This window comes from Numida meleagris, chromosome 3 (assembly GCF_002078875.1).
Source record: "Numida meleagris isolate 19003 breed g44 Domestic line chromosome 3, NumMel1.0, whole genome shotgun sequence".
NCBI classification, from domain to species: domain Eukaryota; kingdom Metazoa; phylum Chordata; class Aves; order Galliformes; family Numididae; genus Numida; species Numida meleagris.
The window spans coordinates 80,207,263-80,224,120 of NC_034411.1; the positions used below are offsets into that span (position 1 = coordinate 80,207,263).

General features: G+C 45.5%; 1 protein-coding gene across 1 annotated transcript; it reads left to right on the forward strand.

Moving 5' to 3' along the window:
- Positions 1,778-4,849, forward strand: HTR1B (5-hydroxytryptamine receptor 1B). Its single transcript, XM_021392824.1, has 2 exons — positions 1,778-3,083; positions 3,704-4,849. Exon 1 carries the CDS (start codon positions 1,881-1,883, stop codon positions 3,018-3,020), a length of 1,140 nt encoding a protein of 379 aa, XP_021248499.1. The 5' UTR covers positions 1,778-1,880; the 3' UTR covers positions 3,021-3,083; positions 3,704-4,849.

Genomic DNA, 16,858 nt, shown 5'->3' on the forward strand with positions numbered 1-16,858 from the left:
ATATTAGAAACCAGGATTATAAAGTCTGTGTTCAACAAAGAGACCAGAAGGATGTAGATAGCTCAAGACTTATTATTTGCAGAGCAGCAAAGCATAGAGGCTCCAACCAATTACCAGGTGCTGTGGAGCACAAGGAGGAACTATAAGATAAAAACATGGAGACAGACCAAACCCTACCCCAAGCCCATTTGGGAAAACGGAAAGTGTTAGTGATGTTTTACCTTCCTGTCAGTTTGGTGAACTTGGGCACACCTTGCCCACCACACTGTGATGGATCCGAGGCAGTCCTCTCCCTCCTGCGCTCACTCCCTGCCTTCTGATCCCAGGGGACGCGTGGGTGCTGAGCTCATCCCAAGATCAGGGCACCTTTCCCAGTGCTGCACTGGGGAGGGGAAGGATGGCCCTTGCAGGGCTCTGGGTCTCCCGGTTCCCTCAGCTCAGTGTTTCTTTCCCTGGACCCCGTTCAGTACCCCTCCCCTCCCCACGCTCCTCTTACCATCCTCCCCCTACCCGCCCATCCCTCCCGCTGAAAGATTGCCAGTAGGGCGCTCGCAGGGAGATGGGGCGAGTAGCGGTGTGTGCAGGTGCGCACAGCTGTGCCTCCACGCACAGACCCTCGCTTTTCTTTAGAAGATTTGCAGGGGCATCTCAGGGAAATGTACCGGAGGGCTGGAGCAGGCATTTCGCTGAGCTCGGAATCGCCCTGACCCGGCACAATGCTGACTCGCATCTCCCGTCGCGTGCGAAACTTTCCTGCAGCTGCAGAGCCAACGCCGGCGGAAGCCCGGGGACGCGGGCACTGCGCCCAGCCCTCCCCTCCTTCCCACACCTCGGGGATCTCGAGGGGCTCTTCGGGGCGGAGCACACTGAAAATTAATGAATAAAACAAAAAGAAAGGAAAGGGCACGGAGGCCGGAGCCCGGGAAGCGCTGGGTTGCCACACCGGGCGGGTTCCGCGGGCAGCCGGCATCGCCCCCAGCCCCATCGGGCGGCGGGGAACATCTCCTCCATCCCGACCCCGCTGCTGGGGCGGGGGCCGAACCGCGGCTCCTCCCGCCACCTGCAGCGGGCGGGGAACGGAGGGAGGGCGGTGCGCGCGGCCGGGCAGGCCGAGCCCCCCCGTCGGACGCGGGGAGGGAGGCGCTGGGAGGCGGTGGCTCCTCCTCCGCGGGCAGGCGGGCAGCCCGCCCGGGAGCGGCACGGGTTGCTCGGTGCCGGCGGAGCCGCGCCGCGGGCTATATAAGGGGCGGCGGTTGCTCGGTGGTCCCTCACACCGGCCCCTGCCTAAGGCTGTCGGCACTGGGCCGAGGTCGGGCCCCGACAGCATGGCCGGCGGGGGGGTGCCATGGGAGGGGAGCTCCCCATCTGCCGCTCGCAGACCCTCCTATTCCTCCTCCTCCTCCCGCACTCGCGGCGACTGCGAACTCGTGGCGGCGGGCTGCGTCTGAAGGCCAGACCCAGCGGGGCGGCTCCGCTGCCCTCGCAGCCGTGCCGTCGCGCCCGCAGCCCGGGGGGAAGTCGCCGCCCGCGGGCATGCGGCGCGCCCGTCGAGACGCGGAGCAGGGCGGCCGTCGGCGAGGCTGCGCCTAGGGGCAGCGCCTAGGGGCGGCTGGGCCGGGAGCTCCATGCTCGGGGCTCGGCGCGCTGCGTGGGGAGGCGGCGGGGCGATGAGCTGGCGGGCACGCCCGGCCCCCGCTTCGCCCTGTACCCTCGGCCGCGGGGAGTGAGGTTCCGCGCTCCCGGAAGGGCGGGCGGGAGGGAGGAGGGAGGTGGTGCCGGCGCTGGGATGCTGCAGCCCTCCCGCGGCGCCGACGGGGTCCTGCCGGGGTAGCCGTGCCGAGCCCAGCCCCGCCGTCCGCGGGGGCGGCGGCCGCGGAGGAATGGAGCCGGTGAGCCCCTGCCCGGCGCCGCTGCTCCCCGCCAACGACTCCTACCACGGCCGAAACTGCAGCGCCGAGGAAGGGATCTACCAGGATGCCACCCCCCTCTCCGGGAAGATCGTTCTCGCCGTCGTCCTGGCGCTCGTCACCCTGGCCACGGTGCTCTCCAACGCCTTTGTCATCGCCACGGTGTACCAGACGAGGAAACTCCACACGCCGGCCAACTACCTGATCGCCTCGCTGGCCGTCACCGACCTCCTCGTCTCCATCCTCGTCATGCCCATCAGCACCCTGTACACTGTGACCGGGAAGTGGACGCTGGGCCAGGTCGTCTGCGACATCTGGCTGTCCTCGGACATCACCTGTTGCACGGCGTCCATCCTGCACCTCTGTGTCATCGCCCTGGACCGCTACTGGGCAATCACCGACGCCGTCGAGTACTCCACGAAGAGGACTCCCAAGCGGGCAGCGGGCATGATCGCGCTGGTGTGGGTCTTCTCCATCTGCATCTCCATGCCCCCGCTGTTCTGGCGGCAGGCGAAGGCCGAGGAAGCCTCTCACTGTGCGGTGAACACGGACCACGTCCTCTACACCGTGTACTCCACGGTGGGAGCCTTCTACTTCCCCACGCTGCTGCTGATAGCCCTCTACGGGAGGATCTACGTGGAAGCCAGGTCGAGGATTTTGAAGCAGACGCCAAAGAAAGCGGGGAAAAGACTGACTCGGGCTCAGCTGATCACGGACTCTCCGGGGTCGTCCTCCTCCGTCACATCCATCAACTCCAAGGCCCCCGAGGGCCCCAGCGAGTCGGGTTCTCCTGTGTACATGAACCAGGTGAAGGTGAAGGTGTCGGACGCCCTGCTGGAGAAAAAGAAGCTGACGGCCGCTAGGGAGCGGAAAGCGACAAAGACTTTAGGGATTATTTTAGGAGCCTTCATCGTCTGTTGGCTGCCCTTTTTCATCATCAGCCTGGTGTTGCCTATTTGCAAGGATGCTTGCTGGTTCCACATGGCCATCTTTGACTTTTTCACGTGGCTGGGATATCTCAACTCCCTCATTAACCCCATCATCTATACTATGTCTAACGAAGACTTCAAGCAAGCTTTCCACAAACTCATCCGTTTCCGCTGCACAAGCTGAACATTTGGAATGCGATGTGTTCTCCGGGGCCGCCCCCGCGCACGCCCGTGCCCGATGCCACAGGTGGGTGCGATGGGACTGGGAGGGGGGAAGATGGGGGCAGCGGCCTCACGTACCGCTTTCCGTCCCGTCTCGGGCACGGCTACTGAGGATGGGGGCCGGGCCGGGCCGTCTCCCTCCCCGGCTGCCGTTCAGCCCCTTTGCGTTGCCGGTGGCAGCGATGCTACACGCTCCTGACATTTCACAGCGTGTGTCCCCCTCGGCTGGCAGGGAGTGACTCACGGCAATCTGCTCTTTATCCCACCTATTAAAACAATCTGCCGGCAATTCGTATGCTAATGACCGCGCTGAGGCTAATTAGCGCTAAACGGCGCCTGCTGCCGAGCCCCGGGGAGCGGCAGCGCTGGGCGGGGAGAGGGGCGGTCCCGGGGCCGGAGCCGGGCAGCCTCGTTAGCAGCCTCGTTAGGTGTGTTATTCGGGAAAGGGAGGAAGGTAGGACGGGCTTGTAGGTTAAGGTTGCTTCCAAACTTCAGCCTACTTTCTAGCCTTCTTTCGGCTCTGACTGCTCTTCCTGGGAGCTGACAGCTCGCAGCCTCACTCGGTGCTACGCTCTGCAGAAGACGTGCTTTGCCTTTATTGGGATCCTCTAATAATTCTGCCAATCTCTTGCTTTTTGTCTGCAGAATCAAGTTGCTATTGTAAAGACCCACTGCTTGAAACTTCCCCAAGCCCAGTTGCCAGACTCATGATGCTGCAAAAACGTCAATACATACTGCCAGCAAACTGCTCAGCTCTGCATTTCAGTGTAATGACTCTGGCAGAGATGCTGTTCCAGTAGTCACGCAGATCAGTTGCAAAAAAAAAAAAAAAAAAAGGGGCAGCCTCGAATCAAGGTCTATAATTCATCCGGACTGAAGAAAAAGTTTGAGAGTAAACTCAATTTATTTTGCAGGCTTAACTTCTTAATTTGTTCTTCGGCCAGTTGTAGGGGTGTGCACAAGAGCACAGTTGTCTCTGTCTGTGTAGGTAGCGTAGTTGTACTTCTGCACACCTGTAATTTCTTTCAGTGGAAAGAGTTGCTCACTCCTTATGAGCCCTAGAGGGGGGGAAAAAAACCCACGCAAAACAAAAATGGAGCTTTAAAAAGGAAAAAGAGGAGCATCACAGAAAACTGTGCACAACTCCTTCAGCTGAATGTGTATGAGAAGTGGCAGTGTGCAAAAGCTATGTTTGTATTTCCAAACAATAGCAAATGCGAATACTGTAGAAACGAGTTGTAGACCTGTTCAACTGCACCACATATCTATAGCCTGTCCGCGTAGTTGTCTTCACAAAGTAAATGCTTCTTGCTTCTGCTCTGTAACTCAGGAGCAGAAAAGGAGAAGTCCAATGACCTTTTCCATAAACCAGCTGGGAGTAGAAGTAGCAGTTTGCTGTTGTAGCTGTGTTTTCCATTTTGTGTCAGTTGCACACCCTTACCGCATGAACCACTGCAAAATTTAGAACTCTGAGTAATTACATTATTAAATGTCTATTTTGTAAAGAAGTGAAGCAGTCTGCTCTCAGAGAAGAGCTGTATCACCTGCAAAATAAATACCCATAAATCATTAATAAACTCATGTAAGTGAAATTACTCTCCTCCCTACTTCCACCTTATTATTTTTTTCCTTTCTTTTTTTTCTGATCAGACCTGAAGGCAGGTCTGCCAACATCCAGCAGTCAGAGTTCCGGGATATGGTCCCCCTGCTGTGATAGAACTGCATTGATTGTTTCTCCTCTGTGTAAATGAAAATGAATATAAACAATAAAACGCTTTACTGTGTTCTCAAGAGTGTTTGGTAGCGATTGTGTGACTAAAAGGAGTACTTACTGGTTTACCTGGTTTCTCAATATTGACTTTTTAGGTAATGCTGACTTGATGAGTCACTCAAGAAAGCAATTGATGAAGGCTGAAATTGCAAGCTTCAATCTGTGGTCACATCTTTAATAGGCAGATTTGTTTTCATCATAAACAGTACTGTTAGATGAAACTCTTATTATTTGTATATAATTCAAAATTAAATTTTAGTTGGTTTTTTTTGGCATATTTTTCTTACTCCATTAAAAGTAAACAAAACTTTTTTTTTTTTTAGCACTTGGTGGATACTGTATACAATGTTTTTTTTTTTAAAGCTATATGTATGTATTCCAGATGGTGCTGTCGTAAAGTCTGCAAAAACATCACATGATGTATCTACCTATTATTCTTCAGAGGGTCATTTAAGTAATAAGGATTTATTTACCTAGCTGAACAGTAAAAAGGAACCTATGCCTCTGCAAGTCCATTAATTGTAAAGAGGAAGATGTGTTCATGGGCAGGAGAGAAACCACGAAGATATGAATTCAAGTAGCAAAAAGTAAATGCTTTCAGAAATTTGAAGAAATCCAGAAGACTCGCTTCCAAATTTCATATCTCTGTAAAAAAGAACTACTATAATAAGCTTCTAGAAAGTGCCACCTTATGTTATTAGCGATAAATCTGATCAGAGGAATCTTCTAAAAGAGAAGTTTAATTTATTGAGATGCTTAAATTGCTTTAAAATTTTTTTTTGCATATGTAGGGTGAAGAAAGCAAGAAAGGTAGCATCTAACAATGTTATTCTTAACCTGTTCTTTAACTAGTCATTTTCTGATGCTGTAGTAGAATAAAGTTGCCTTACCCCAAATTGTCAGTGAAATCAAGAGATTTCTTATCTGTCTAAAAAATGGAAAATCAGACCATAAAACTAATACTTTCAGCATTTCCACAGGCAATTAAGTCCTTAGTCAGTGTTATAAAGTTATATGACAGGAAGAGTGTGGAGCTTGGTGGTTGGACTTCCCTGGTCCTCATGCTGTTTGAGTGTGTGTTCATCTTCAGCTTGTCAGCAGAAACTCCTCGCTCCCTTTTGTGATGTGAGATTTTTGACGAGAAACAGTGAGGCTGAATATCAAGAAATTTTCCTTCCCCATTCATGCTGAGGCTCTGAACTTCCTGCACAAACAGCTGTTTCAGGTAACCTGATGCTCACTGTTGGGAGATTGACTGGGGCTGAAGCCAGGGATGGGCCCTGGAGCTGTGCTAGAACAGCTGCTGGCTGAAGGCCTTGTGCTGCCTAAGCAGTTTCATCCAGATCAGGAAACCCTTCCCATTCGGGGGTAGGAAGCCTGAGGATGTGCATCCATTCACAGAGAAAAGGAAGAAATGTAGGGCAAACACTGCCCGGTGCAGGTAATGCAAATATGTGAAAAATGTCCCAGGATGGAAAGACTGACTAGCATGTTTGAGGATAGGAAGGGTGACCTGCATGAGCACTTTGTCACTACTCCTTTGTCACTACTACTTTGTGACTAGCAGAGCTCATACTGGGTAGGTTTTAAAACACATCAGTGTTCAAGGAGCAGTAGTGAAGCTTTGTCTCTCTCTGGAGCTCCGAGGGATCTGAGGATGTCCTCCTGACTCTCCATCCCTCACTGTGCCTGACCACTGGAATTTCCAACAGGAGAGGCTGCTTTCTCAGCCCACTCCATCTCCTGCAGAAGGTCCTCAGAGAGCTCTGCCTGTGTTACTTAGCCATGGGAATCTCTTCATGATCCTACAGGTAAACCACAAAGGTGCTCAAGCCTGAGTTGTTTTGGTCTTTCATTCCAGAAGCAAAATGCCTTGCTCATTTATTTGTGGCGTTGGGTTCAAAGATTGTCTAAAATGGTGTTCTAAAAAATGTCTGCCAGGCACCAAGGTTTGAAGCCGATGACACATTTGCAAAGCCCTGTGCTTCCCACTTTTCCTATTGAGGGGCGTTTATGGCAGTGCTGCTGGCTGCGAGCAGTGTGAAATGCTTGAGTGGCTGCAGTGGAGGGAGCAGCTGCCTGCAGCCCCATGGCTGTGCTATTTTCCTAATATTTTGCAATTGTTCTTAAGAGGCACTTGATTTTCTTCCTATTAATAAAACACAGCTGCAGATTATAGAAATTGAGAGGGAAAATCCTTTGTAATGAACATTCGTTACCCCCATGCAGCAGCCAAGCCACTGTCTCTTCTGCGTATCTAAGAAAAGACCTCAACTGCTGAGCCAAGGCTCCATAGCTATAAAGGACTTTCAGCTAATTCTCTGGAAATCCATACCACATTCACTGCCACAGTACCTGAGTAAGCAGGGCTGGCCTACAGCTTCAGCAGGGCTGTGTGGAGCAGGGCTGAGAGGTACTACCCTGTCAACGGTCCTCTGTCATGGCCTGCACAAGGCCCACCTGCCTTCCACTAGCTGGGCGCTGCCACAGCCTTCTGGACTTCTCTTGATCAGAAAGGAGTGAATATTCCTAGAAGCAAGCACTTCTACATCCCTCTAAAGCAATTCTTTCAGGGGATGAAGTGACAACAAGGATCAGTTGTGGTATTAGAGTACAAACACTGTGGTTTGCAGTTGCAAATAGGACCGAGCAGCATGGCTAAGGGCAATCCTGTATTCAAATGATGAAATCCCATTCAGATTGAGACTGTAGCAGATAGTGAAGAGTGGGTTTCTCCAGCAAAGACACAGCCTGCAGCTAAGAGAGAGCACAAGGAGGTCATTGCAAATCTACAGTCTTTGACCTGGGTATGTGGAAGAAAGGGGTTATTACTTTCAGGTCTCAGGACTCCAGCAGACAGGTGAGCACACGGTTTCAGAGAGAACAGAACCCAAAGAAATGCAGGAAAACTGCAGGTGTGCATTTATTCAATAAAGTGGGCTGACTTCTTTTTGTGTGTTAGAAACATTCTGTCTTTTGGGAAACCACATATTTGATATACATGCTTAAAAACCTGACTGTATCTTACCAGAAAGTTTTGTGACTTATATTACTTTAACAAATATATATTTTACCTATCCCAATAATTAGTATCTAAAACAAAATATGTACACACTTCAAGTGAACTATTGTATACCAGTTGGCTGGAAATAATAAGGATCATGAAACATTTAAGCTCAGAATGATCATATAGAAAAGCAGGCTGAAAATGAAGCTTTTTAATCAATCACATATTAAGCTTGAAAGATGTAATATAGCAGGCAACTCAATAGGTGAGGTGAAGAGGAGATCCACAGGATATCAAATTTACAATACAGAGATCAAAATCTCTTACTGAGTCATTTTCAGGAGCTGGAGAAAGAGCTGCTTTGCTGTTCTTCTCAGAGATCAAACTCCTTGCAGTCATCCTTATAAAGGAACAAGACTTTTTTATTGTCTTTATACAAATAATGCTTTGAAGGCTACAAAACAGTCAGAGTTCATGGCTGCAAGGCTTTCACTGAGTAATCATATGTTCTGTCTTTTAGGCTGAATGGTTGTAGAATAATAGAAAAGACAGGAACAGGATATCATTATGTAAAATAACCCGTTTTCTACATTTCTTTCCCATACAGAACGAAGGCAAGAACTACAGTAAAGGGGTAAAAAAAATAGTATCTGTCCATTTTAGGCATTTACAAGGTTAAATTAAATTTCAGGAACATGGTCAGGTTGAGTGGGGCAAAAATAATAAACACATTTCCAGAGTTCAGAGAAGTGGAAATTAAATTCAGCATCTCCTTTCATCCAGATACCTCAGGGGCGCCACTATCCTAATATTAATTTCATAAGATCATTTCTAAAAATCTTGATATTCCCAGGTTGTATTATCAAATATATCAGATTATTATCAAATATTATCAAAATTAACATTTATAATAGATTCATACCTGCTTTTATGTTGGGGCACAGACTTTCCAAGTTCACTCATCCTCTTCCTCATAGATTTAAAATTTTGTTTACTTGGTGCTATTTGCTATCTGTGTGCTATGTTTAGAAGTTGGGTCTCATTTGGACCCAGATCTCTAATCCAGCCCCTGAAAGAAATATCAGGGGCAATATATTTAAGACAATTAGAGTAAAAGCCAGGAAGGGTCCTCTTTCTTATTTACAAGAGAATGCTGTCCTTCCTTGATCTCAATTCCTAGAAGAATTTGCTGTAGAGCTGAGGGACACAGATATGATATAAACAGGACCATACAGCAGTTCAGGCCTTGCACAAAACAACAAGTTTTTAAACACACACACCATAGTAACTGGCCTTGGATGTGAAATCCAGCAAGCAACTGGTTCTGAATCCTTTCTATTCTCTGATGCTCCACTGCTAGGCCCCCACGCACGCGCAAGAGCTTGCTGGAAACTGGAACTCCCCTGGTCCCACTGGTAGCTAATGCCTCCTATGCCATCACCCTTAGAGACACACATGCCTGGCTCCCAGAACATTTCACCTACTCTCCAGCTGGTCTGGCTTCATCTTTGTGAGCAATCACACGCGCTTGCTCTGGTCTCTCCAGTTGCTGCACCATAGGTACAGCAGTCCTGCTGACTCTTGGACCTCCGGCCGCACTTATGCACACAAAACAGGGTTCCTCACCCAGGAAAGGAGTTAGAAATTGAGTTTAATAAGACATGATCAGACTACACTGATCAGGCACAGGGCATTGCCAGCCTACAATATAACCAGACAACACAGGGCCAGCCCCTTTTATTCCCTTATTACCACCTCTTGTTCCCATGCTTGTTCCTCACCAAATCCCTTTTAAACCTCATTTTCCCCACCTTCAGTTCCTCTCCTAAATATTCCACTCTAAGTCTTGTTCAAATCCCAGATGCTCTTCCTTGCATCTCATGCGTCCCATACCACTGTCAGTAATCCTCTTCATTCCAGAAGGTGCTCCTGTTGACTCATTGTGGTGGGTTTCAGGCCTGGACACATCGGTTCAAGTTTTTTTTCTAAGTCCTTAATTTGGATGCTCCTTCTCAAGGGTCCTTAAATTGGGTTCCCCCTGTACCACTTGCCATTGTGCTCCTGTGCTTCTCTGGGCTTGTGGAGATGGGCTTTTGATAGCTTCCCCAACCTACCATCATCTGTTTGTGTTCATTTGGTGGTGGTGGTTGGCGGAGTCAGGGGAGGTTTTCAGCGTGTAACGTAACAAACAGATTCTATCAAGAGAAACTGAGAAGGAAAAATGGGTGTTCAAGATCTATTCTCAGCTGTGGGATCCTGAAGAATCAAGGTCCTTGTGTGTCAGGCCAGAACTAGACCTTGCATATCGCAAGTTGAGATCTTACATACCAGACAGATAGATCTGAAGTGCCTTTGTGTAAGCTTTCTGCACTTTGATGAATTCCACACTAAAGAAAAAGACGATTGAAGGAGTCACTGTAAGTTAATCAGTCTCTTTTACATGCTTGTGCTTTGGTTAAAATTCTAGCAGGAGCTACTGTTAGTTCCTTATGAGATTGTCAGTAAGGTACTGGGCAGGTATTCACACCTGGGTAATGTATTCACATATTTAAATACTCACAAGCAGTGTTTTTACATATAGCTAAATCAAGATACAAACCACTTCCTTAATTTTAAATGCAAGTAAAAGGTGATCTCTAAAATCCATGATCTGAGGCCTCACAGAAATCTTGGGAAGAGGAACAGTCCTCCTCTTAGACTATAGGTAAGTCCCAGAAATGCACTATTTAACATTTACACTAGAGAGGCTGGAAAATCAACAGTGATGCTGAAAAGGCCAAAGTAATGTAAAATCGGACAAAATAATTCTGACTGTGAATGCACAAATAAAAGTCACAAAAATGACCTCTGTTAGAGACATCAGGGAGTGTTCTGTAGAAAACAGCTGCACTTGAAAGAACAGACAAAAGATTGGATACAGAAAACAAAGCAGAAGACAATATTACTCCACTTTGTAAATTCCTATGTCCTGTATTCCATGCGCTACAAGAAGGTCAAACCTACCTCAGAAAGGATATAGTAGAACTAGGAAATATGCAGGAAAAAAAAGACTATCATCAGAGTGTGTTTGAAGCCTCTTTTGGACACAAGCAATCCTGTACTCTCACAACCAAGGCAGATGAGCCAGTGCTTGAGGCTTCCTCAATTAACAGTGAGGCAAGAGAAAGCAGGCACATTCAGAGGACAAACATTATTACAGGAAATGACACATTTCTAAATGCTGTCCTGCTCAGTCTCATTCCACTGTGCCTGAAAATCCTGAGGAAACATTTCTGATACTTTTCTTGTCTGTAGTCATCCAGAGGAATGCTGATTCCCCAGCCCAGCCTGCCCTACTTCTGCTTTAGGCAGCAAGGAATTAAGACCCTTGACTATTCTGTCACAGTTCCCCAGCATGACTCCTCTGTTAGATGTTAAGTTGCAACTAAAAGGATATTGAATGACACAGTAAAGATTGTGTTCAAAGCAAGCATCGCCTTAGGTCCTTCAGTGGGCATGCAGTGTGAGGCTGCTGGAGCTGTTGAACTACTTTGCAATTCCAGGGCCCAGTTCCTGGGGGTCTCTACATGTGCAGAAGAACTGTATATTTGGAAATGTAACTACCCTGCAGTTTCCCAGAACTTCAGACTCCCAGCTACTATGAGGAAAGAAGGCTCTCACATGCTTTTCTGTACTGTTCCTCATCTATACACAATTAGAGGGCATTAGCTTTCACTTATGAAGGAAGGATTGTATCTCTTCTCTCTATGATTAAATAGCAGACCTTCTCTCCAGTACATAAATTGGCACTGCTATAACTCAGCTCCCACAGAAAACAGCTGGATGTCAACAGCCTGTAGGATACTCTCGCCCAGCTAGTCTTTTAAACAGCAGTACTTATTTCAATTAAATAAGAGCTAGTAGAACTGAGAATTTTACATTTTACTATAGGAAAAGTGAATTGATTTCCGTCTGAATGACGTTTCAGTCACACTTCAGTTAAAGTATACAAAATATTCTGAGAATTTTGCCAACAGATATAATTGTGTTCCTTCAATTAAGCTTGGGATAAGGTCCTAAAGGGATTCTACTATGCTTTTTCCAAGCTGCATGGTTACTAGTTCGTTATATAGAATGAGGCTCTTCACATTCTTTCAACTTCCTTTACCTGAGGGATTTTTGCCTGAGCGATGTATGTGGATTAAATTCTTGAGTTAGCTAGAGAAACCATTTATTTTTAAATGGTAAAAATTCAAAAGATAGTAAGAAATATGATGCAGTGCTTCCAATTGTATTTAATGAAGCAGTTGTTTCTAAGCAGTGGAACACTGTGGTTTGTTTAGTCGTGAATGAGTTTTATAAGAAAAAAGTGGAGAATTTAGTGCTCTAAAAATACTCCTAAATATTTAATCTAATTATTTGAGAAGTTCCAACTTTCATATTCACCTTTTTCAAACTCAAACTTCATGTACTTCCCTTTCCATGTCTCATACATTTTTTAAAAAACACCAAACAAACAATGAAACTAAAAGTGACAAGAAAGAGATATCAAAAAGGATATGGGCAAGGAAAACAATATATTCTTTGAAAGATTGCCTAATTGTGGTAGTAGCTTTTTTTCTGAGGGATCTGCATTTGTCATCATGAACACTTCCACGTCCCAAGGAAAACTTTTAGGCCTAACAGTCCCATTTAATTCCAGACTTTGTATTTCCTCATCCACAGGATTAGTAAAGACGTGTAGTTTTTCAGAACTGTTGCACAGCACATGTTGGCAAGTATTGATTCCCTTTAATACCTGTGATGGCTGCAATTTAACTTTCAAGTAATGCATAAAAGGCTGCTGGAGACAGCTGGGGTAATACCACCACCTTTGGTTGAGGCAGCATGTCCCCCATTAGTGACAAAGATGCTCAAGTTGGGAATTGTTTTAGATCCCTGATGGACAGTAGACAGTGATATTATAGCTGTAAATCAGTCACCATTCTACTTACTAGACCTGACCAGACAGTTGTGGACTTGCAGGAGTAATTCCAGCTCTACGTGTCAACCAGCTACAGTGTGCTCCCTTTGGGGAACCAGCTGGCAGCCACCTCTCACACTCCTCACACCAGGTCCATCAGGCTAGTAAGGCTTGTGCAGTGCTGAGGGATGTGTGAGGTGGCTCCCTGTTCCTGTCCTGTCAGGAATATTGTGATCAAAAGAAACAGCAGATGGAGAAATACGTGTTAATTGCCTGATCTCTGTGAGCACTTTAGCAGCTCCCCATCCTTACTGCTTATGTTTAATGAACTTCAGTTTTCCTCAAAATTCTAAAATGCAAAGCAAAAGGAGCTCTCAGTATAACTGTTTAGACATTCTGCTTAAGGGATAAGCATTTTTATTCTGCTCCCCATGTTTTACCACTCTTCACCTTCGCAAGGTAGTCCCAGTGGCTACCAAAGCCATTTCTCCTGTCCTGCACTGTGCCCACATGGCCCGCAACTGCACCCTTCTCATGTGCTGCTGTGTCAGCTGCCCTGGGGAGCACGCTTCCTAGGGGGGACTATCAGCTGGATCTGGGAGCAGAGGAAAGGCAGAGTGGACTTTGACCTGCAATTCTGTGCCTCTTAAGGAGGCCCGTCCTCTTCCTAAGGAGAAATAAGTATTGTTATCATCCTATACTTTTCAGAACACATTTTTGTCTTCACTATAAAGAGCTGATTTCCAAGGCAGTAGGAATTCATCAGAGTACTTGCATAATTTGGCCAGTAGTGCTTCAGAAACAAAAACTATGACAGTTGCAGCCTCCCACCCCATGCACAGTTGCAGAAAACATGACAAACAGGATTATTAATTCTTTTCACTTTCAGAAGCTGTTGCTGTCTGCCCTGTTGCAGGCCAGACCTAAAAGTTCAGGAATCATAGTATTCTTTTCCTGTCATCATTCCTCTTCTGTGTGCCTCAAAGTGAATTATCTTCTGTAAGCTGCATTTCTATTTTTCACTGCAAAATGATGCTGATGACAGCTGGTGATTTACCTACAGTTTAACAAAGAAACAGCAAATATAGTTGATATCAGAACAAAAATACAAAGTGATAAAAAATTCAGACCTGCTTCATAACTGAACAGAGCAGCCCACCAGTCCTCTAGCTTGCAACTCCATAGTGCTGCCAGTTGTCTACCAGTTGTGAGTGCCACGTGCTGTTGCAGGACTCTCAGGGTCTATGCATGCTCTTCTCTACACTGCTGTACACCACAGAGCTTTTCTAACCAAGCTTTCCAAGTGCTATTTCTCTGTTACCAGCTCTCAGATCATCTCTAGATTATCCCAAGATCCTGATTTTGAGAAACATCTGAACTGGAGGGATAAAATGTATTGCTGTTTAAAGAGCTACTTTTAAACCTGTTAAGTCCAGTTAAGTTAAGAAAACAGAAGTACTTTGTACATATATCAACATTAGACAGACCAGTGGAAAAAGCCTTACAAACAATGCAAGAGGGCAAGGAAATATCTCTGCTAATACCTGTCACTTATATTAGGTTACATTTCTTCCTTACACTGTACAGATTGGCCAGGACACTCACAGCTGTTCTTGCTAAAGGCTCAGATCCAGTCATCTTTTGTCAGACTCCAGAAACGTCAGACCCCACCTTTTCTTGTACTCCAGGTGTGGATCTGGACTTTGCTGTCAGATCTAACTCTTCAGAGTTAGGCCATCATTCTAAGTAATTTCTTTACCCCTAACTCAGCCAGGAAAGGCTTCTCACTCCCTTTTTACTTCCTGACAAAACTGTTATCTGTTTCCTCCAACTTGCAAAATTCTACTTTCATTTGGGCCTTGAACTTTTGTAGCTCTCTGGGTTGTCTAGGCAGTAAATTAAGACAGTTCACTTGGGCTTCAGTGCTTGAGTAAGCCATTAGAAAACCATGAGCCCACCAGTAATTCTTCTATACAGCAGAGGAGTCTTCAAAAGGAAACCTCTCCATCCACTGATCCTCACTGTTCACATGTATACATTAACCAACAGAGAGTACACAGCAATGTAAATACAACTTGATATGATAGGAGAAAATCCATACAATCAAAAGCATCCAGCTGGATCTGCATTATGGAAATTGTTACCTATCTTTAATTGCTTTATGTATGTTCTTCAAGATGGTTTTTAAACAGGCAGGCTGAATGTGCTAATTAAGAGGTTAAGTAGCAATTTGCCTTGTGGAAACTTAAGGAAGAGAAGGGGAAGAAAGTGAAATTGTTCTTCGGTCCTCAGTATTGTGTGGCATCACGCATATGAAATGAGAAAGAATGCTTCCTTGCAGAGGTGAGCCATTCTGCATTGAGATGGCTCAGAAAGAGGTTAACTTTTCTCCTGTACTCTTCCATGCCCAAGTGGATGTGCAAGTGGAGAAGAAAGGCCTGTGGCAGACGAAGAATCTATCGTGACAAAATCAACCTTGTTTAAGTGAATAGCAGGAGGTAAGATTCCAGCCAAATCTAAGAGAGAATGAGGTAAAGTATAACTGCTCTTCAAATTTGTTCAGGGAAAACATATACTGCTAAGAGCAATCTTAATGATGTATTAAGATGTATTAATAATATATTCTATGACTGACAACCTCTATTTATAAAGTATCTTTCTTTTACTCCACAATCTTGTCCAGCAATAGATCTGGATAGTCATCTGGTATTAGGCAAGATATTCCTTACCCCAGTTTGCTACAAACCTTAAGAGTATAGCACTAACTGATTGAGCAGCAGCAAGAGAAACAATCTGAGCAGAACGTGAAGACTTGAAAGAAATAAAGAAGGTACTTTTTATCTTAAGGGAAAGAAAAAGTTCATTGAACTGTTCATTTCTCTTAAAGAGTCATTCAGTATGTTATCTGAAAATAATTGCTTGGCCAGCAACACATTGCATGTAGGCTATGGATACTCTAAAACCAAAAGAGAAAATATTTTATCAAAGAGTGGAACATTTTATTTTGGAATTTATTGACAACAGATTTTGGTAGCTGCTACCCCCTCTTCAAAAACTATAATAGAAGATCTATGGGAGATACAACGCTTGCAATGAAGTTTTCACGTTCTAGAAAGGCATGTTACATACAGGCACATATGACAACATTTACCTTAATGCACCTCTAACCATGAATAAAACACTGAGTAGGCATGAGCCTAAGGAATTTAAGACAACAGATGTCCATTTTATTTTATTTTAGCATCAATATTTATAATTTACCTTTGTCCTGGTCTCTCTTTAACAGCATTTAGCCCTAGTAGTCCTTTCTTTGTATCTTTGTACAGTCTTTTAAACCCTTTCTTACTTTAATTTTACTTAAAACTATACTGATTATTAAAAATCCTCCTTCTTTTGAGTTATTGATTTTCTTAATCTTTTTTTTTTTTTTCCATCTTATAGGTTATTTTAAACTTCTTTCTCGTGCTTGCATTCACCACTTGCTTTCATAATTATCAGTGAGAGAAAAATCTACCACTGAGTCAATGGAAGGTTTGATTTGTATTGCTGGAAAGAAGCCATGTGCTTTACTTGTTAGCTGATGGAGAGGATTTAAGTTCTGAAGACTGGGATGAATTTGTTCCAATGAAGGCAAATAATGAGAAAATCTAAAGTGTGGGACAATCTGATGGCTATTGACTCTCAGAGAGGTCTGGACCTCCATACCCCAAGGATTTGAATGTGGCTGCTGTTATGCCTCATACAGTAGAAAATAACAATAAGGTCACAATCAAGAGAAGATCTGTCACTGTCAGGAAATCCTTATTCTAGAACAAAAGCTGTCCATTCTTGCACAATATTCTAGGGTATAGATTTTAATTCGCAACCAAGTTTTTAATATATAATCCATCCTTGTCTTATTGAGGTCAATAGTGAAACTCACATACTTACAAAGCAGGCATCTTAGGTAAGAGCATGTGTGCCTCTCGTTCAGGCAACAGTAAGGAAATATATACCACAGTTGGAAACATTGAGAATATAGGGTTACATTTGGTTGGCTGGTTCTGAGATTAGGTCAGCAAATTCATGCTATGACTGGCT

Coding starts and splice junctions, on each gene's coding strand:
- HTR1B (XM_021392824.1), top strand. CDS start 1,881: ATGGAGCCGGTGAGCCCCTGCCCGGCGCCGCTGCTCCCCGCCAACGAC.